Source organism: Anabas testudineus, chromosome 14, assembly GCF_900324465.2.
Source record: "Anabas testudineus chromosome 14, fAnaTes1.2, whole genome shotgun sequence".
Taxonomy (NCBI): domain Eukaryota; kingdom Metazoa; phylum Chordata; class Actinopteri; order Anabantiformes; family Anabantidae; genus Anabas; species Anabas testudineus.
This window is the reverse complement of record NC_046623.1, coordinates 9,752,292-9,773,581: the sequence shown is the minus strand read 5'-3', so window position 1 is coordinate 9,773,581 and position 21,290 is coordinate 9,752,292. Positions and strand designations below refer to the sequence as shown.

Here is a 21,290-nt window from a genome sequence, read left to right as displayed (position 1 = left end):
AGCGCATAATCATACAAGCACGCGTTAAAAGTCCTGTCTCTCCTCAAGGGAGATATCGCGACACTTGCCCTGAAATCTCGCCCATGCATTATACTGCGGAAACCCCGTTCAATCTTTCTTTCTCAACATGGCACCGAAGGTGAAGAAGGAAGGTCTGTGAATCTAAACCTTTTTAATGACAAAATAGTTCATTTTGCTCTAATAGCGTTCTGAAGTTTCAATAAACGTCTCCGAAATGTAAGACTAAGCCCACAGTGGCTTAAATAAAGTCAGGGAATTGCTGTTAACAGCCTAAATATGTAGATAATTCCTACAGTCTCTCCGGCATGGAAGCCGGAACGTGATGCTAAGCTAATATTAGCACGTTAGCAGAGATGGTGCTGACCAAAACTCTGTCTCTTAAAGTCAGCGATTGTGTTCTGGTCCAATTCTATACAGTACATGAGGGACACGGCTTAGGGGGAGAACCCGCATAGGATTGAACAGACTTAACTGGTCGATAATTTGTTTTTCTGAACACTTAGATCACCTTAACTGAAACGTTGCATAAGCTACACGTGAAAGTTAGCCAGTCTAAACATGGTGTAAAATACGTGTTCTGTTTGTTATAGGTCTTAGGTGTAAATGTTAGATCCAGAGGGAGTTTGGTGTTTCTATAGTAGTATAATGTCTCAGTAAGCAGTGAGTGTATTTCTCCTGTGTTGAGTGATTTACTGGTAAATGTAAGTTTGGCTGGTTAAAGCTACATTAATATGGGCTGAAATTAATATGTGCTGAAAAAAACTGAAATGCAGTATCTAAAATGTTACTTTTTTTTTTTTTTCATTTAAGTTTATCTTCATTTGATGATGTGTATGTATTTTGTGGAAGTCACGGTTTTTTAAAAAAATGGTTTGTCGTCTTGAAAATGTTTCAGTGGTATTACACAGCTTCACTCTTGAGGCATAAGTGATGTTTGGATAATGTCTCATAATGTCAGTAATAGTTTGTAATACTAGATAGTAATAGCTTTTTCAGATGGTACAGTAAAAATGGATAATGACAATGGATATTCTCTGAACTGCAGAAAACAAATGTACTAATGTTCACATTTAAATTGGTGAGGGAATTTATGTCGCAGTCTGCAGTAATTCCTGAAGTGGATAGTGGCATAACAAAGATGCATTAAACGGCTGATTAACTGTCTCACTAATGTTTCTTTTTATTTTTAGCTGTCCCTGCCAAGACTGAAGCCAAGTCAAAGGCTCTGAAGGCCAAGAAGGCTGTGCTCAAAGGTGTACACAGCCAGAGGAAGAAGAAAATCAGGACTTCACCCACCTTCCGTCGCCCTAAAACCCTTCGTCTCCGCAGGCAGCCCAAGTATCCTCGCAAGAGTGCTCCTCGCAGGAACAAGTGAGTAAAAACGTCCACACACGGGGGGACTATGCGGGCAGGAATTAAACCTGGTGCATATGATGGCAAAAGCGATCAAAGTATGAAACAGCATGATTCCAGCTTTATAAACTACTGATGCACCCAAAATCTGTGAAGAATATTATGCACTGATGTTTATATGTTGGGTAGGACATGTCAGTATTGTATTTTTTTTAAGCCCCCACCCTTTTAAACTAAATGGACTGTAAATGTTAGTGCTTTTGGCCTAATGGTTTTTTTTTTTCCCTGTAGGTTGGATCACTATGCCATCATCAAGTTCCCCTTGACAACTGAGTCCGCCATGAAGAAAATTGAAGACAATAACACACTTGTGTTTATTGTGGACGTCAAGGCAAACAAACATCAGATTAAACACGCTGTCAAGAAGCTGTACGATATCGATGTCGCCAAAGTCAACACACTCATCAGGTAAAACTCTAAGGATGAGATGAATGACGCTTTGTCATACTGTTGGCTACTAAATTGCTGCTTTAAGTTTTGTGGAATGGTCTTCTGTAATCAATTATAGGACTAAATATACTTTGACATTGTGAGCAACAATAACATTTTGGATTAACAGATGAGTCTAGATTTTCGGTGCCAAGTGTGTTCTATTGAAGTTGTTGAAAAATGTTACATTTTCTCAGTGTTGATTTTTGTTTGAACCTCAGTTTTACTTTACCACCTTCCTTTCATGGCTTCATCATGCTCATCTGTTTTGTTCTGACCTGCGTTTAGGCCTGATGGTGAGAAGAAGGCGTACGTCCGTCTCGCACCAGATTATGATGCGTTGGATGTTGCAAACAAGGTGAGTCTTGAGTCGTAATTCAGTACAAAGGTTGTTTGCTTTCCAAAATTGTCTGTGCAAGTGATGTAAGTCATCATTTGATCTGAATGTCTGTGATATATCAAAGGAACCACTGATGCCAGATATTGTAGGTACAGATGTATTAGTTGTTGAAAAACATTGTTTAATTCACGTTTTACGTTTTTACAGATTGGCATCATCTAAACTGTGGCTGAAGAGACTTGTGGAATAAATATTTGTACAAACAATGGATTCAGTGTGTTGTGAGTTCTTCACCTACTTTACTTCCACTGCCTTACTGGTACTTTGCTACAACAAATGACATTTGCATACTAAATGGTGATCACTCTTATAGAGCACCAAGCTCTGGAAAATAATACCAAGTTTCTCAAACTCTTTGAGGTCTAAGGTGTTTTGTTCAGAAAGCTGATGAAATTGTGATTCTCTACTTACCAACAGATTCAAAGGGTCTTAAAACTTAAGTAGAAAAAATCTTTGCTTATTACAGCCTTATGCTGTAGTTCAAGTATTGCTAATAGGTAAATGTTTTATTGGACAGAAATGTCAGACATTGGAACAAAGTTTAATACTGTTCCTACATTCACTGAATAACAAGTGCAAACCACATAATAGTTGTCAGTGCTGCCAAAGTGTTAAACTATCCTCACTCGATATTACTGACGATGTTAAACTTTATGGTTTAGATTTTTAATATAGCACTATGTACATGTTTTAGTGAAGATACACTAACTGTAGCAATGATGGGGGATTAATGATATGTTAATGCAGAAGTCTGTACCATGACTGTTTTTCAAAGAGGAAAAATAAATGTCCTGTTATGTAGTGGTTCAAAAACGCTTTGAGGAGCCAGGACTCCAGTAAACATACCTAAGTAGTTTAGCTTTTTCTTAATGATTTGACTTATTTTGATGACTACCAACACACACTCTAGCTTCAGAATCCAAATACTTGTTTGTTTAATATGGAATCTTGTTTCTTCAAAGTTTACATGGATAGGTAAGATACATGTTGGTTACACATAGGATGCCTTATGCCCCTCCTTTTTCAATAAATAGAAATATATATCATATTGCTCACATTCAGTCACATGATAGTGATACAACACAGCTGACCACCTCCCCGTTATGAGAGGAAGGTGCGAACTGTGCCTTTAACCAGGCCTCTACAGATTGGGCACTTCCGCAGCGACGGCGCACACTCCTTGCACACCACTAGGTGTCCACATGGGATGAAGACGATGTTGACCTCCTTATCCATACACACCTTGCAAGTACGCTCCTCCTGGAGGCGACGCAGCTGCTCCTCCATGGGGAGATCTGCAAAGAAAAAGACGCATGAGTCCATATGAAATCTAGCATGTTGCTCCCTAGGGTAGAGCAGTAGTAGTTCAATCCCTGGTTCCTCCCTACTACATATCCTCTGACACTACAACCATTTAGAAGCAGGGTTGTCAGTCCCCATTGAGGCAAATGTGTGATTTATGAAACTGAGGTATATCAATAAAATTTTATATTATATAACTAATATATTTAATTGCCTCTTTAGCCATTAAAAGTTATCTGAACTGTTAAAGCTACAAAAAGCAAGTTAAGTATTAACCTCGACCGTGAATTATTTTCACCTGCAGTAGATACAGAAAATACTCAATGACTAATAATGACTCAACTGACGAAAAAAGGCTGAAAGAACATTCAGAAGTTTCATATCATGAGACTGAGATGTGTCTTCATACCTGAAAGATCTTGGCTCGGTGATGCAGCTTCATTTGACTGGGCTGTAAGAGAAAGTAATATGGTCAGGCTTTGTTTAATGCACAATGAATACAATTTGATAACATATGCTTACTTATGAATTTAAAGCCCTCATAATTTTACAAAGGCTAAGCAGTGCTTTGTGCTGAGGATGAAGCCTGCTCTTAGCTGCAGTTTGATAGCTGCACACCTTGAAATCTTAGTGGCCTATATGATTTTTTTCCTTTTTATTTTAATTTATGCAGTTTGCAAAAAAACATCAAACAAAAAGTATATACTGTGATGAATACAGTCAGAGAATATGCAGTGTGGTAAAGATGACATACCCATGAGATCTCTGAGCAGGTGGATGTCATTTTTCTGTATCCAGTTGCGGAAGACCTCAGCTGCAGCGTTTCCCTTTTGTGAGGACGAGCTCGATCAGCCTGGCAGTTTGCTGCTGTGCTGACGTCTGAGCCTGAAGCCCGCTGTACTCCTCAGCAGCTGCAGGTTAACAGGGAAGTGTTACAATCGCAAGGTTTCTGAATTAGAAATGCTACAGCTGCACAATAAGGACTAAAGCGATAGCTGCAGTTATACTTCTGAAAACTCATAATACACTATAAACTAAAACACAAGAAAATATCAACATACATAACACATTTTGCTCTCTTAAATGCTCCAACACTGGTTCAACGCTCTTCAGACGCTGGATCAATGCTGCCTGGTGTCTCTTCACAAAGGTGAAACCATCTGAACCAAAGAGGGACAAAGAGTGTTTAAAGGAATTTATCATCAATTATTTTCAAATTGTTCCTTGGGCCACGAACATGTGATTAAAAAAAACTAACAATGTAATTCAGTGGTTGTACATTTTCACTGTACCTGATGCCAACGCCTCTGCCAGCATCTCTCGCTCCTCTTCTCTCTTCTGGTCCTCAGCACTCAGCAGGTCTAAAACCAGCTCCTGGACTGTTCTATAGTTCTCTCCACTGGTCAGGATCTTGCTCTGAACTGTCTGTTTAACTAGACTCCTCTCAAAACCCATCTCCAAAGCAGACTTAATCACAGGGGTGTTCATCATGACGGCATCCTCGGACCGCTCCTCTCCTGGACCAAGATGAACCACTGAGAGGAGAGAGAGGAACATCTGTGAATGAACCCTCTACACTGAATCCAATCAGCACCATTTATATACATAGATCAGGACTGACAAACCCTAGTTTAACTAAACAGTTTGTTGTACATGGGCACAAAGACTAGAGATTATGCTTTTTAAATTATTTAATTGTAATAATAACTCACCAGGTGGATCCATGAACTCTCTGGATGAACTGTCTCCATTTGTCAAAAGCTTTTAAAAAGAAAAATAAGCATGTTTAAATGACCTGCTGCATGCAAAACAATTGAACCAAGATCATATATTTACACTGCTTTCTACTAACCTGCTCAAACAGCCGAGGAAAACGAGCTTGGATCTGGTGAACAAACTCTTGTCCCTTCTCCTGGAGCAGATATTCACACCTGAAAGTCATAAGATAGATGCATATGTTCTTATAAACCATTACCTTCATGAATAGTTAGTATTAAACAAGATAAAAATTACACAAACAAGACACTTTGACATCAAAGTAAACTATGAGTGTCAAACAGGAGCATATACCGAGGAAACCATTTCGCGTGTTCCACCCATGGGTCATCTCCCGATTCCCAGCAACGCAGGCCTCCATCACAACAGAAACACTTGACATCGTCATTTCGACCTTGGGGGGAAAAGAGGTTTCATTGTGACAAGTGGTTTGGGGGGTTTTCAAGAAAAAAAAAAAGGACAATGATGACTGTCTGAAACCCATTTGAATGCATGTTTGTTCCTTATCTTTCATTTCCTCTTCTGCTTGAAATCTTCATTAGTAAAGTGGTCACATGTAGTTGTCATTATTTGCGTTAATATGAGATCATAGCATTGTATTTATAAGCGTGTTTCCCTTATTAGATTTCAGTCAGGACTTTCCAGCTCAAATAAAGAGACGCCTGATAAAGAGTGACACCCCCTCGCAACAACAGCAGGGAAACTGTTACTGACATTAAAACTAAAGCAAGACAAAGAAAACAACTAGATTCATTTAAACCTTTAAATAATAGAAATGAATTCTGTGCAAGTCTTTCAGGACCAAATGACAGCTTCCGAGAATAACTTTCAGTTGTCTCGTTGACGTGGAACGTACCCACATAGTAGAAGCCAGCTTTAGCCAGCTGGTCAGGCCGGACAGGGATGCGAGATGGCCAGTTGACAAAGGTGAGGAGCCGCTCTTCGCTCTGCTGCATAGCAGGGTTGGAAACATTACTGAGGGCTGGGCCTCCTGCAGACATCTGGGAGGTTAGTGCTCCAACCAGTGGCACATTCTCAGTTCTTTCACCCCGCACAAAACGACAGTTTGGATAATGTCTCTGGTGTTCAGATACAGCTCTGTCACCTGGTTCCCAGTTACTCAACTGCAAATAGAAGCAAAAAAAAAAGTCATGTACACAGTAGATTTCTATGCTGGGCTGCATCCTAGTCAAACCTACAAGATTTAAATGATTAGCTGTGCTAATGTTCCCACTAAGACACTCACCTGTCCTCCGCAGCTAAAGCAGGCCACTCGGTCGGCTTGGCCTAAATAGTAGAAACCTGCCTTGGCGAGCTCTGCAGGAGTGATGATGGAGAGTGTCCAAGGGTGGAAGGACTCCAAGCGGTCCTGTTCTCTGCGCATGCTGGGATTGTGGCATGTCGGTCTCTGGTGGGACATGTCCTCTACACCACGAGAGCTCAGTGGGCTGGAGGGCGGCAGAGCAGAGAAGGCCATATTTAGGTAGCCAACTTGCTCTTCACCCTGGCCTGAACCAGAAAGCTACAAGGACAAAAACAGAGAAGCAAATATTAAGAATATTACACCAAAGTGCTAAAAATATCTGTCTTCCAATTTGTCAAAAAGAGATTTTGTTATTCTGTTACTGACTTCTCAATAACAAAATTGACATAAGGGTAACAGTATGTTATTTTGTAAGAAACAACCTTTGAGCTTACTGGTAAGCCTGGGCCAATGCGAAGTGGAGAGAAGGCAGAGTGAGAGGAGGAGAGAAGGGTGGCTGTAGATGGGAGACTCTGGATGAAGGAGCAGGAAGGAGAGAGCTGTCTGTGTTTCTCTGTTGGACAGTCTCCGGCCTGCCAGCCTTCTGCTGTCACGTTACACCTGAAACACTGCACACGGTCGCCCACACCTGTGTAAAACCATCCTGCCCTCGCCAAACTTCGCTCTGTGACTCCCGAAGATGGGAAACGAGCAAAAGTAGAAATCCGGTAGAGCTCTGTGGATGAATTTTAAACATCACATTTAGATTAGAAGGTTAGACACAAAATGAATCTGGATAAATGCATCTGATCAAGGCAAAAAATCAAGATTGTTACCTGAGGAATTGTCATACTGCAGATCAGGTGGAGGCCCATTACGACACAAGCCCATCAAAAATTGGTTGTTTTTGAGTTGAACAAGAGTTTCCATTTTTGTATTTATGTATGGAGATACAAGGCAAAGGCGATGTCCTTCAAAGGGAGAGAGGTTTGAGAAAACCCAAGGTCTCACACTCACACAGACACACTTAGTCACACTGAATCAGAGCATAGCTAAAACAATAACGGGGCAGAAGTAGTGGGAGGTTTAACTCAGATCAAGAGCACGAAAAGTATGCATGTCTGAAACTTAGAAGCTCTTCTACATAAGAAATAAAAGCAGTCCAGAAAACGCCACTACCACACATCTGTAATTCTTCTCCCGTAAACATGCGTCCTGTGTACAGACTATATCCATATTACTCGTACCAGGCAGAGCACTATACTTCAAACAATGCTGAAACAATATTTCTCTTCCAGTTACAGATGCAGTGGATGTACATTAAACAAAATGCATCCTGTGCAGTAAAAAAGGATGGACTGAGCACAATTAAAATGCATCCTAAAATGAAATACCATCATACCACAGTGTGGTCTGATCACCCAGGATCAGTGTACACGTTCTTAACTTGTCTACCTAAAGCACACATGTCACACCTTATCTGCCAACTCAATGATTATGTATACAAACATAAATACGTGCACACATACACATACAGACCAAGGGATATGTGATCTCAAACCCCTCCCCCCATCTCAGACATCGCTTTTGTATGTGTTTAAGCCTCCATGATTGAACAGTAAATACCCAATGAGAAAAACTTTATCCTCCTCTGGTAGAGATACTGGAAAGCTGTCTTTAGTTTAATGTTAGCAACTCCTGTAGAAAAAAGAAAAAATAACAATTAATTAAAACCTATTAAAGTCAATTGTGTGAGATAATGAAGAAAAGCTGCAACTGAGCCCAACGTCTTAACAAGGTTAGTTCTGTCTTACATACTCTGAAAATTAAATAGTGTCACTATTACAATAATGATATAATAAATTAAACTGAAACAGCAAGTTCTAATCTGTGCAAAGCACAAGGTTAAGAGTACTTGGTAATAATACTTATTGGATTAATCCATTAATGCATACTTGAATGATATATATACACACATATATATATATATATATCATTCATATATGAATATACATATACATGTCCACAGAGCTGGGGAAATCACAAGAGACAGATAGTGGTAAAACCTAAACTACAGATGAGGAAAACTCATATTTAGTAGGTTTCATAATATGAAAATGAGTGGAGTGTCCCTTTGTCGTGTATTTTAAAAAGGGTTGAACATAGAAACAGTACAAGACGACACAATCTGGTCTTAGCCCTTCATTATGGATCAACCTCCAATTCCCATAAATCAACTCAATACTATCTTTAATTATGTGTAAAGTGGAGAGTCCCTTTATTTTAGGTTGATTAGTCGATTATTCGGTTAATCATTTCTAAAGCAAAACGTGACAAAGCAGTGACAGGACAGCTCGGTACTTTCCTCAACATCAACACTAAACCTGACATTGCTGGGTTATTCCAGACACTTCCGGTTACAGCTCTGATTGTCATCAATTCTGGGCTTATAGCCATCGTTAGCTATGTCGTTCAATGTTGACACCGGAGTTTGATTAGCGCATTACTGTTCCCAGCAGTCAAACATTAATTAAAACAGACATAGCTGACATTTTTCTGACTGTTTTGACATTCAACGCCCGACAGACACTAGCCTGATATGATGCTAACGCTAATGCTAACGCGTGCTAACGCTAATAACTTTACTGCTGATAATTTGTGCAGCAGCCCGGATAAAAGGTAAATAAAAGTGCCAGCTTGCCGGACGAAAACGCATGAAACAAAACACAAGGTAGCGCAGTAACATGTATTTTCCTTTTCCACTGGTATGACTGACTCACCGTGTCGTAATTCAGCCAACTTCGTACGGAAAGTCCCGCTGATGTCAACGTCTGCACACGGACGCCGCCTCTCGCTTCTTCTATCCGCTTAACAATGAAATCGAAACGGGGCAGAAAAATGCAAACAGAAGTTAGAAAGCCCTCAGGTAAGTCCCTGAGAGAATCGGAGGAATCCCAGGACCCGGTCCAAGACCTCCCCTCCAGGTTTCGGACAGCGTCGCAACACTAGCGCTGCCCCCTGGTACAGATTACGTAACACGACCAGCCTCACTGCTTATTCCACTTTAATCATATTTTGCACATGTCAACATCTTTGTTATCTTCAAATGACAGATATGAATACGTTTAGCCAACACAATTCATCTATTTTAATTTCATTTGTAATATAATTTATCAGATATGAAAATTAAATTGTGGTGTCACATTAAACATTTAATCATCCTGCATCACATCTTGCATCTTTCACAAAACCAACAAAAATTATACTCCACTGGGGATTCAGGGTCACACGTTTAATAACAATAGAAAACAAAGACATAATTTACACATATACACATGTAGAATTAAAAGATACTGCTCAAACATAATAGGCGACATATGAAGTTGTGTTAACTATACAACAATGGAAAACTTTGGCTATCTAAGTTTATAAAAATAGATATAAAAACTGGTCTGATTAAATCATTTACTTACAAGGAGATGTTGCTGAGGACAAGTCAGATGATTAAGACACAGACAACCATGTGAAGTCATTTGTAGTACCTCACTTCACTTCCGGTACTAAGAGCCACGCCCCCTGACTTCATTGATGATTTCAGTCATATGTGCTTTCATGGACTTTTTAAAAACATGATCTGAGTGGGTGGGATGAATTATTTTCGCTTTATGTGAAGTACCTATCATTTTTCAAACGTTTTTTACCCATAAGAGCCACAATAACAGTGAAATTTAGATAATTTTCCATCAGAGAGTACTTTTAGTGATATTTTTACAGCAATATTGTTACAGAGAACTCCATCTGGAAATGAGTCGTTTATCACATTTCTTAGAATTACAGTTATAAATGCTGTAAAGATGCCGAGTCATTTATCAAGTGACGTGTCAAACTCTTGAAGGCTCACGACTCCCAGGGCTAAATGCAAATGAAAATGCAAATTAAAGTTCTAAAAATTATTTAGCTAAATATATAGCTAAAAAATTGAAATAAATCATCAGTGATGTGACAATATGCAAACCTTTGAGCTTCTACGTGTAAACTAGAAACCTGCTCTTTGGGACTTGTAAGACATTTCAAGAATTGTTGTAAGATCGTCGTCAGCTGAAAACTAGTCAACTCATCAGACCAGTGGTAACACTCAACAACTGTGAATGTTCCTCTTAGCAATTAAGTCAGGATCTGAAAATGATGATGCTGCCTACAAAGCATGGGGGCAATCAGAAGGTACTGAAGCACTTCCTTTTTAAAATTCCCAGTATCTGAAATGTTATTAAAACTTCTGTGAAATTCAAGGTATCTGGTAGACCAAGCACGTTCTTCATGATGATGTGTAGCTTAACCTGAAAGCGAAACATGTGCCCCACATAAAGGTGCATCAGAACCTCCAGTCACAGCATTTGGGGAAACGAATATCTTGTGAAACTGCTAGGTGGAAATATCTGCTCTGGGCCTGTGGCAGTCAGTGACAGTCAGTGGGTTGTGGTCGCAAATGTACGTCACAGAAAAGAAAGTAAAAGTGACTTGTACAACAGGACAATTGTCTGAAGCAGACCTCAAAATTCTCTATAAACCGAACCAAGAAGCACAAGATGAAGCCTTTGGAGCACTTCTCTACCGTCTTCTGTTTAACATATTTACCAGGGGCACATACAACATGGCACATAACCCTGGTGGTATGTTCGTCTCTAAACTGTGTAATTGTTTTACATACAATGCTGAATCTGGTTGACTCTGGTTGTAGTTTGCTTTCATGGTAAATGCCAAATAAAAAGAAAGTGGCATAACATTAATTCAATTAATAAATGCAAAAAATAGAAATACTTAACTATACTATAAAAGTAGTATACCATTGTTGCAAACATATTATGTGGTGATTTGTAAATAATTTACAACTTGTAGAGACAGAAATTAAAATTGCCAGCAACAGGGGCTCGTTTACAATTGGGACTGTGTGTAATTTTAGATAATTAGATATGTTTTTGTTTTAATATACAGTTTGTACTAAAAGCCAAGCTCTGGAAAGATCAACATTAGAGACACTAGAAATAACTACTTGTCTGGTGTATTTAAAAGTTTATTAAACAGAAACCCCTTTAAAATGATTACAGTGAGAGTAAGAAGAAATTTATTTATATAGAGAACATGCATGAAAAGGTACAAAACATCTCTGATTACATCAAAACTCATTGTAAATAGGATAATAAACATTATATGTAACATACATAGCAAGTGTCATGCATGCTAAGATAAATAATAATCTAGGTAGTGTGTGCATTATGTGTGTGAGCCCATGGTACTTTAATTTAGATTATAAAAAAGGTGACTTGGCTCTTCATTTGCGGATGGTGTGAATGAAACTCTATATGCTGGATATATAAAACAGGAAGCTGGTTAGAAGAAAGGCTCTCACCAATAATTAACAACTTCAAATACTGATAAAATATAAACACACTGCAGAAACAACCCAGCAGATAAAAGACGAGTATACACTTAATATGTAGTTTAAAGGAGGAGAATAAAGAGCTTCCCATGTTGACGATTGTCTTCTTTATAACAGCACCACATAGCACTTGCACTTAAAACTAAATACACCAAGAGCAGAGCATCTGCAGTGAGCACGTTGTTTTTCTGCAGATGCACAACAGGATCCTTGATGTTCACTGTGACTCACCAAAAACTCCACAAATCACAAGGTCGTCCTCGTTCCCACTTACAAAACTGTGCCAAGGACAGAGGAATTTCTAACTCTACAGTGTGGCAGAAAACTAATATGTTAATGGTACCGACCAGGATTAGTCTGTACAGAATTTTATGCCAGTGATATTGCATCTTTTAGTGTATTTAGTCTAATAAAAAACCACATACATTTTAAAACCATGTTGCTCTGCTTTGGAAGTTTGTGATTTCTAATCCATACAATATAAACCTTTAAAGAGCGTCTTTAAACTTGCTTCTGCTGTAAAATTCATTATCAAGTATGCCTTGTTCTCTTGTCAGTTACGTTATGATTTTGTGGTAATGCAGTTTACACTCGCTAGTCAATCAGCACTTGAACTGAATTACAACGCCACAATCATGCCAGACTGAAAATATAAAGCAGACTCACCATCACATTCAAACTAATTTCATGAGTCTGCTCTGTGATTTTAGATTTAAAATCTAAATAAATATTTACTGCCTGCATTCAGAAACAGGGTTTGTAGTACTTAAGGATCTAAAACAAATGCTAGTATGTCTCTCTGTGTGAAGGAATAATCTATAATGGCACCAAATGAATGAAGGTATGTGAAAAGAAACATTAGGATTATATATGTATTGAGCCAATATTGTGAAAAGTGAGAAAAAAAGAAATAGACTTCTTAATGTTGATGGAGTGCTGGCTGATTAGCTGGATACTTTTCAGGACCAGCGTAGCAAACGTCCAGGCCCTGACGGCAACAAATGGAGTGAACACAACTTTATCACAACTGTACATTACAACTCAATCCATTAAAAACACACCTCCAATAAATACCACCTTTGAGAAGCTTATTTCAGTGCTGCAGTGGGTAAAATGACGGGAACACTTCACACTAAAATGCAATCCAAAAGAGCAACATAAGCGAAAACACAGAATTAAAACTGCAATTTTAGTAACTTCAAAAGACGTCATTTTTACAGAAGGGCTGCTGTAAGGCTTCCTGTGGTGCGGTAAAAAATGAGTACACTTTAATCAAATCAAACTTTAACCTCAAGGGAAAAGGAACAGCGCATGTGTCGTATCACAGCAGAGGTCATTTATCCGTTTTAGGCCGTCATCTGTTACCTAAATTGATCACAAGACCTAACCCTTACAATTTCCTGGGGAAAATCCGTGTGTGGGGTTGCATTATACTGAGCATGTGCTCATTTAGTGTAGAGATCCTCTGTATATTCCTTCCTTTGCCCCCTAAAAACCTTTTTATCGTAGCTTTAGTGTTCAAAGTTAGATCGTGTCAGCATCCTGTAAATGTAGTTTCTACAGTCTTTGATTTGCCAGCAGTGATGTTTTCACTGTGACCAAAGAAAAAGCTTGTCCTCTTGAACTTTATTTTGAAAAACCTTTCAAGGCATTTCCATCCTGGCTGTGAGCATTTTAATGTGCACGTTTGAGCGTGAATATGACTGCTTAGTGTTCTTAATTGGTTCGCCACAAGAGTGCGTCCTCTCCTCCTGGAGGAGGTTTCTGTGTCGCAACAGAGCGTGAGCTGGAGTTTCTGTTTTTAATGGAACCACTATGGTGTTAATCCAGATTAAATTCTTTGAATCATCTCTTGCTCACAGTCCTGATGCTGCTTAAGAACATGTTTTAACAGCTGTGAGCATGTGCATTAAAATCTCAAATTACAGGCTGAAGGTAGAGGTAGAAGCGCTATTGTAGGTGTTGCTTTGTTGTCCCCCAGGCTACAGAAAGTACCTGAGGGGAATGCAGATATGATTGTTGTTACTGTTAATATCTTTTGTTCAACTTTTATACATTATTTTAACACTGATCACAATACCGGATGTGTTAATGTTTTTCTTGCATTTATAGAGCTTTATTAGCTTGACTCTGTGTTTTTAAAAAGGCGCAAATAGCAAGTGGGAGATAATAAAAAAATAAAATAAGAAATCTGTACTCGAGAATAAGCTGTGACACAATTTGCCAAAATTTACCAGAGAAGTGTTGCAGGGAGGAGAATACCAGCATCTTACCACCTTCTGTGAGAGTCAGGTTATTTCATTCCTTAGGTGCGAGCAGTGTTAGGTATCCGTCACACAGCGGTAGCGTATTCTCTCATTATGTTGTTCTGTACCACTTCTGAAGCCAAAAATGCTCCAAAATTCTCAGTCATGTTGTGATGATTTGTTGACAAACCATATTTTGGTGGTGGCTGAGCATGTCTATAGCCAGGTCAGCAGGCTGTCTCTGTCCATATGAGACCCAGAGAGCACAGTCTCCATGTCCATCAGAAGGTCTGAACTGAGTCCCTCGGGGATGCAGGGCATCAGCTCCTCGCCCTCAGACATTGGGAGCACAGGCATCGACTCCTGTAAGGTCATCGAAGTGGTATCGCCAGAGTCACCTAACCAAGTGAGATAAAAAGATAAAAAAATGATGTGATGGAAAAGGAAATGTCAACAGTAAGCTGTGAGAAATGGTGGGAGTTGAATGGGCTATTGGGCATTTTCACAACATCAAAGACGTGCGTTTTTCCCCTCAGAAGGTACAGCATGTATGTATTCATGGTATCAATCTACCCACTTTTGTTCAGCATGTGTCAACACAAAGAAATCTGGAGGCTATTGAACTATCTGTATTTGTGCACATATATGGGGTGGTATGCGTCTGTGGATTACCGGTGTCCATGTGGTCCACAGAGCTCAACATGTGGTCCGATGTGCGGGGTAAGCTGCTGATGCTCAGACCACTGTCAGTGCTCTCGTTGCGAGAGTGAGCGCTGCACAAGAACATACATTAACCTTCCTTTATGGCTGCTGATCATCATCATCATCATCATCATCAAAGGGGATGGAACAGTACAAACCAAGTGTAGTTAAATAAATAATAATAAATAAAATTTGCTAACTACTTATTGTTGGTTATTTTTACTCTGTTAATAAAAAATAATAATAGAAAACAGGAACTTACCCATTAAGAGTTGGTTCATGGTTAGAGGCTCTGATTCTGACATCCAGAGGTGGGACCAGTGTCTGTGCGTTCCTGTCGTGGTCCATTCCACCAGGCATCTGGTTCCTTCCTGCTGCCTCCTATAACACACACACAGATTTACTTTTATGATGCAATTTAAAACTCTATTTACATGAAACAATGTAATTACTCTTAAGTCTGAAATGAATATCCAGCACAGTACGACTCATAACACTGATAAAATTGCAGATAACTGTGTGAGTTGCAATGAAATAGAGATTTTAATGGTCACTTCCCACTACCATTTTATTTAACCTCTGACCTGTGGTGTGATTTGCGCAGAGAGGCCTTCACATCTCAGCTTTTCCTGCCTTTGCTGCATTACCAAGCCAAGGAGGCCAGGGTTCATCTTCTGGGCTGCAACATAAACGAAAAGCACCCTTTAATGAATGAGTAAAAGTTTCCAAGGGGTATAGGTCAAACATTTCAGCTATGACTACTATACTAAGAAAACTTTGCGATCTTTCTTGTTTTCTTTAGTTGTTTCCAAACAGCAACTTGTGATGGTGGACATTGGAACAAAATGTTTCTCATTGACAAACAAGAGTTGTCAACTCAGGAGACACAAATTTGATAGTGTGCTACCTAGATGCGGGTCAACCCATGTGGTGGTCTTATTTATGTGATCGATGTAGTACACCTCTCCATCTGCAGTCACAGCCTGCTCCCAGCCTTCAGGCAGTGGACCTGAACAGCAGTGAAAGTACACAGTGAGAAGGCAAATGGTGGATGGAGTGCATGGAGAGTAAAAAGTAGAACCTGGCCCACGACCTTTAATGTGTGTGTAGCTTCTAGTTTGTAGAGATTTTATGAGGTAAGTGAAGGTTAGTGGGAAAATAAGTGCAGGTTAATATGTTCTATAGAGGAAAAATGTGCATCTTGTCTGAATGCAGCGGATAGGAGATTACTGTACACACTACTGTGGAGGGTGGCCAAACCTGGTCCCCATGTGCTGCCATCCTGCTTGTTTTCCAACTATCCCCGTCCTACCCACCGCCGATTACCTGGACCAGGTGTGTTCGACCAATCAGAAGCCGTAAGCATGAGGACGGTTGGAAAACAGGAAACAGAGTTGCCGCTTAAGGACCAGGACTGCAGTATTGTCAATATGCAGGGCTGTTTAGGATGGATAATCATTCAATCTTACTGAAATCATTGTAATGAGAGATTTCAACTTAACTCTTTACATGGATCTGATCCGATAAGATCATCTAATTTTAATGGAAATAGATGGTTAGAAATGTTTTTAAATGTTCATTAGCTAGTTGCTAACTTCGTTTGTGTGTTTTCCAGTGATGGGCTCACAGGGCTTTGGGACACTCTTCATTGAAAAAACCAGCCTGCTGTGGTAAAAGAGTCAAAAGCCAAGTGGTGGGCTTAAAAACCAAAATAATGAGCTGCAAAATGCTAAAATGCTCTACGGATATGAAGGGAGCTGCAGAATTGGATGATAACAGAAACTGAATTATATTAATAATGATTTTACCTTTTAGCGCCTACAAATTCAAACTACGGTAATTGACTTTAAGGACTGACATCATACCAGAGGCACTCCTGTGACCTAGTATGTTCACAGTTTCCTGTCTAAAAACAATTTTCAGGCACCTGCATGTACAACGAGACAGGTTTTGCTTCATCCTGTTTCCACCAACCATAATAAAAAAACAAAAACATTTTCTGATATGCTTTCCAGTTTAAGTGAAGAGAGACAGAATACACAGTTCTAATCCTGCGCAAAATTGTACGGATAAACAAAAATTGTTTCACAAGTCTCACCTAGTCAAAGTCACAGTGTTTTCTTTTTGGGTGGGAGATTTGTTTCCACGTTAAGCTCCAATTCCGTAGGAGAGAAAAAAGGACGTTTGTTCTAAGAACAGCTGTAACCTTGGAAGATATCAAGTTAGTTTGTCTGTTTTGAATTCTTCTTTTTGCATAAAATGTGACTTTTGCCCTGATCTCTTATACTGGAAACTTATTTGCAGGGGATATATTTTTGGCCAGTATTTGAAATAAAACATTTGTAATTGTTTTTCCTATGTTATCACAGAGTTTAAGTAAATGTTTGGGTGAACTGACCCAAGGACCCAAATAGCTTTAAAATCTTCATCTATGTACCAATGTACTGTATGTATTAGTGCTTGAGTTGCTTTCTCCGCCGTTATCCTGGGTATTGAGACTTTCCCCAATTTAGCAGGTTGCTCTCTCAAAACCAGTGTCCAATGTCTCTTTTTGCAAATGTTTCTAACATAAACTGTCATCAGGTGACACAGTTGATCTAAGATTGTGATAAATCACACCGGAAGCCTTGGATGAAGCGTCCAAAAGGGAATCCCGCAGAAATCACACCCAGCAAAGACCTGACCACCTGGAGTCGGTGTTGAACTATGAAAAGCAGCTCTGTGCTTTCAAAAGAAACTGGATGGTGAGACAGGGGCAAAAAAATCTGAGTGATACCTGTCTCTGGAATGATGTTTTGTGGTTGCGTAGTGGGTGCTGGGTTGCTGAGGGAGTGGGCATGGACTGGAGTGCCAGGGATAGGATGAGCTGCAGCCGACTGAAGCTGTGAGAGACGTGGGTCGTGCCAAGTGGTTGTCTTATCCAGGTGACTGCAAACACACAACAAGTCTAAACGTATCTGTATCTGTTAAACCACTGTAACCTGACTGATGGGAATCATGAAGACTGTTTAGCTTCGGACCTGCTTTACCTGTACTACCAGATGTGCATGCACAAATACACTTGCCCAGACAAACGTCACTGTGCTGCTTTAAACTACAGTAGCCTTTGACAGGAGTGAACTGTCAGGCCAAGTGTTCTCATGAATGGAAGTGGCTGAAACAACACCGGTTGCCAAACATTTTCTGTTTGCAAGCAACTGATTAGCTTCCGTTCAGGTTATATGTACAGTACTGCATGAATCTTTTAACTGATTTCCTTCACTTTTAGTACCTTTATATTGTTTCTATTGCAAAATATTGCACAAGTGTTACAGCAGGACAGAAGTCATGTGAAAATACGGGGTTAATAGGGTTTAATAAGTAACCGAACTGGCCTGACGAGACAGGGTTAGCTACAACAACTGCCACGACGAAGCAATTATATTGATAATCTGAACATTTAAGAGATTTATCAAGCAAAAATGCCGAAAATAACCTGGTTGCACCTTCCTAAATGGAAGTTTAGTGTACTGGTTTTCTATTATATTCTATATATAGAGTGACAAGAATCACCTGCACAGGATGAGTGCTGATGCAGACGTGTAGGTGAGGGAACAAGGGGGGTTGGTCTTTCTAAACAGAAACTCTTCCAGAGCAACAGATCAAGCACATCAACTTATATTAGACCTCTTACTTGAGAAAGTATCGTTGGCCAGTAGGCGTTTTGGCCATTTCCCAACCGTGGGGGAGTGGCACATCATCAGGTATGATCGGTGCGGCTGCTACATCCGTTGCTGGAGTGGAGAGGGAGTTGACTGGGAGGGAGGCAGGGGAAGAATGGGCGCGGACGTGATGAGGAGTGAGGGAACCGCACACACCTCCATCCGAACTGGCCTGACGAGAAACAAGCAGGGTTAGCAACGACAACTGCCATGACAGGGGCACAAAGAGCAACCAGACACACAAACCAGCTGGAAGAGTTGGTTTGGATGAGTACCAGAGCGAGTCGAGGTGGAAAGAGAGCGAAACTGCTTATTCACACTTCTGGTTGCTCTACTTGTTAACTAAAATAAATTATTTAATTTGAACTATTTAATGCTTAATTCAAGTGACCGGGCAGACGTCCTTCTTTGTAGCAGCCAGGTTGAATGTTGATGAAACTATTAAACTACTTTCTGCTTTTATTGTGACTTAAACCTCCGAGATAGTAATTCCAAGACTGGGTTCTAGTAAGGTTGAACCTAAACTGAAGAAAAATAAACTTTAAGTGCTACAATAAAGATACTTGAGGCTGACAGACTTAGTAAATTCAACCATGCTTTTATTTTTTCAAATTAAAATGTATTAATTAATTAAAGTAATTATCAAAACTAGAGTTGCAACTATTTTAGTCAATAAATGAAAATTAACTGGCAGCTACAGCGATAATGAAAATGTTGTACTAGTCAAGTTTCAAGCAATATCTTAAAACGTTTGCTGCTTCTGCTGCAGCTTTTCAGATATGAGTATTTGATATTTTCCTCTGTCAAACATGACGATAAACTGAATATTCAGGTTTTACTTCCTGTAACCAGTCCTCCTGTTTAAGCAGGCCTTTAAGAGAAGATGCTTTCTGTAAGTGATGGGGGCCAAAATCCACAGCTCCCCATCTTTGCAAACACGTACTGAAATGTTTATCTGACGACAACATACAGCTCCAGTCTTCCAAATTAGTCACATTAACTGGATTTCGTCCAAAGCCGCAGCCGTTTTGGTAAAAATGTCCCCATGTTGTTGCTTCCTCTGCAGCTCAACAGAGAAACTCTGTCCTGACCAACACAAAGAGTGAATTTCCCACTAAAGGCACCATCTTTGGAAGATGTAGATTTAACTTTATGCATTCAGACTGATAAAGCTTCATATTGGCTTTAGATACAAACTTAAATACACCACTAGGACAGTGCATTTTGGCACTTGTCACTTCAACTCAACCTCACAGCCAGAGAGAAAAGGACAAATGAATCCAGCAATAACATTATTATTGTTTGAAGACAAAGTTGAAACCTATACCTTGAATAGATCAGTCTGGGTGGTACTGGTTAGTATTTATTCACTATCCTATTTTTCTGACTAAACAAATCAATCAGTTAAGATAAATTCAGTCTGTAAACTATGGTTTCCCTGTTTCACACCATCACCTTATGACACACACAACAGGAAGTGGGCCCGCTGGACCCCTTGGCTCTATAATCCTGGCCCCTGTGTACTTTGTCATGAATGTGGTGCAGTTTTCAGTACTTGTCTGGAGTGGCCCCGAGGATCCGGCTGCCTGAAGAAGGAGTCCGGCAGTTTCCTCATCCTCATGGGCAGAGAGGCCGGATGTCTGGCCTCTTTGCTGGGGTTCATCACCGCATTGAAGAGGGCCTCCAGCTCCGTCTGCGAGTCCCCGCGGACGTGCACGACCTGCTGCCCGGCCGGAGGCGCGCCGCGATGCGCGTCCATGTCGCCAAAGTTTGCTGTCGAAACAAATCTGTCGAAAAAGTTCAAATCACACACACAGAAAAAAAAAACAAGCACGACACCAGCGCCAGGTCCCGCAAAAGACTGGATGCGTGAGAGCGCAGAGACTTATGATCGGATTTGTTTACACTTTTTTAGTCTCCGACACCCCCCCCCCCCCTCCCCTCCCCAACCACCCCATTTAAACTTTTGTGTCGATGTCTGTTTTTTTCTAAGCTGTAACATCTCGGAAGTGAATCAGCTGTGGAAAGAAAACCAATCCTCAGGTAAACAAGTCGACGGAGTGCGACTTAAAGCAGGGATCGCTAATAAAAACCTGTGTGAGCAGCGCACAGCACGTTACATGCCTCCCGCATACCTTCAAGCAGCCAGACCGTTTTCCCCCTCTCTCTCTCTCTCTCTCTGTTTATTCCTGCAGGAAAAAAAAAAACAAGTTGGAAGAAATCACAGCTGGGAAAACGCTGATTTCCGACGCCGACTCCGACCTAAAAGGCCTCCTTTAGTGGAAAAAAAAACGCACAAAAGTATAAAACTAGTTGGAGAAAAGTGATTTCAGGGAGACCTCCAAACTTTTTTTTTTTTTTTTCACATCCACTGTTGAGTCCAGATTCATGTGATAGTGCGGAGGGGCGGGGTTGCAGGGTTTAAAGCTGCCGCAGTTGCAGGGCAAAATTTCCAAGCACAGGCATAAACCATGAAGTCAAGAGTGAGAAGACAAGTTCTCTGTTTCATGTTTTATTTGCAGGAGAGGGTGCATGAAACGGATCACCGTTGGGGGCTGAAATTGAAGGGGAATGACTGGTTGTTATTAAATAATAGTGTCTGACTTTGCTTTATTTATTG

General features: G+C 40.1%; 3 protein-coding genes and 1 non-coding gene across 6 annotated transcripts; 2 read left to right on the top strand and 2 right to left on the bottom strand.

The window, feature by feature from the left end:
* Window positions 1-46: 46 nt before the first annotated feature.
* On the top strand, window positions 47-2,473 carry rpl23a (ribosomal protein L23a). Its single transcript, XM_026371420.1, has 5 exons — window positions 47-152; window positions 1,212-1,392; window positions 1,666-1,842; window positions 2,152-2,221; window positions 2,411-2,473. Exons 1-5 carry the CDS (start codon window positions 128-130, stop codon window positions 2,423-2,425), a joined length of 468 nt encoding a protein of 155 aa, XP_026227205.1. The 5' UTR covers window positions 47-127; the 3' UTR covers window positions 2,426-2,473.
* Window positions 1,445-1,516, top strand: LOC113171193. Its single transcript, XR_003299695.1, has one exon. It is a non-coding gene; the product is annotated as a small nucleolar RNA Z17 (small nucleolar RNA).
* A 281-nt stretch (window positions 2,474-2,754) lies between the features above and the next one.
* birc2 (baculoviral IAP repeat containing 2) lies at window positions 2,755-9,609 on the bottom strand. The gene is given in 14 exon segments (XM_026371419.1): window positions 2,755-3,558; window positions 3,975-4,016; window positions 4,320-4,395; window positions 4,397-4,476; window positions 4,627-4,725; window positions 4,858-5,100; window positions 5,278-5,326; window positions 5,418-5,496; window positions 5,636-5,735; window positions 6,198-6,465; window positions 6,588-6,863; window positions 7,040-7,320; window positions 7,421-8,282; window positions 9,365-9,609. Coding segments are annotated over 13 exon segments (1,881 nt in total). The 5' UTR covers window positions 7,515-8,282; window positions 9,365-9,609; the 3' UTR covers window positions 2,755-3,364.
* Window positions 9,610-13,740: 4,131 nt separating this feature from the next.
* LOC113169777 (transcriptional coactivator YAP1-like) lies at window positions 13,741-21,040 on the bottom strand. 3 transcript variants are annotated; one of them, XM_026371472.1, is made up of 9 exons: window positions 20,806-21,040; window positions 20,226-20,457; window positions 18,643-18,842; window positions 17,746-17,897; window positions 15,877-15,978; window positions 15,554-15,648; window positions 15,232-15,350; window positions 14,940-15,040; window positions 13,741-14,665 (listed from the first exon to the last, which is right to left on the bottom strand). In XM_026371472.1, the coding sequence occupies exons 2-9, from the start codon at window positions 20,427-20,429 to the stop codon at window positions 14,484-14,486; spliced, it is 1,155 nt and encodes a 384-aa protein (XP_026227257.1). In that variant the 5' UTR covers window positions 20,430-20,457; window positions 20,806-21,040; the 3' UTR covers window positions 13,741-14,483. The 3 variants fall into 3 exon arrangements, with proteins under 3 accessions (XP_026227257.1, XP_026227258.1, XP_026227259.1); XM_026371473.1 differs by having other exon boundaries at window positions 20,226-20,443; XM_026371474.1 differs by lacking the exon at window positions 15,877-15,978 and having other exon boundaries at window positions 20,806-21,039.
* Window positions 21,041-21,290: the final 250 nt, after the last annotated feature.

Coding starts and splice junctions, on each gene's coding strand:
- rpl23a (XM_026371420.1), top strand. CDS start 128: ATGGCACCGAAGGTGAAGAAGGAAG. Junction 153..1,211: donor ACCGAAGGTGAAGAAGGAAG/GTCTGTGAATCT, acceptor TTTTATTTTTAG/CTGTCCCTGCCAAGACTGAA. Junction 1,393..1,665: donor AGTGCTCCTCGCAGGAACAA/GTGAGTAAAAAC, acceptor TTTTCCCTGTAG/GTTGGATCACTATGCCATCA.
- LOC113169777 (XM_026371472.1), bottom strand. CDS start 20,429: ATGGACGCGCATCGCGGCGCGCCTCCGGCCGGGCAGCAGGTCGTGCAC. Junction 17,898..18,642: donor GGCCAACGATACTTTCTCAA/GTAAGAGGTCTA, acceptor GTGTGTTTGCAG/TCACCTGGATAAGACAACCA. Junction 15,979..17,745: donor AAACATCATTCCAGAGACAG/GTATCACTCAGA, acceptor ACTGCTGTTCAG/GTCCACTGCCTGAAGGCTGG.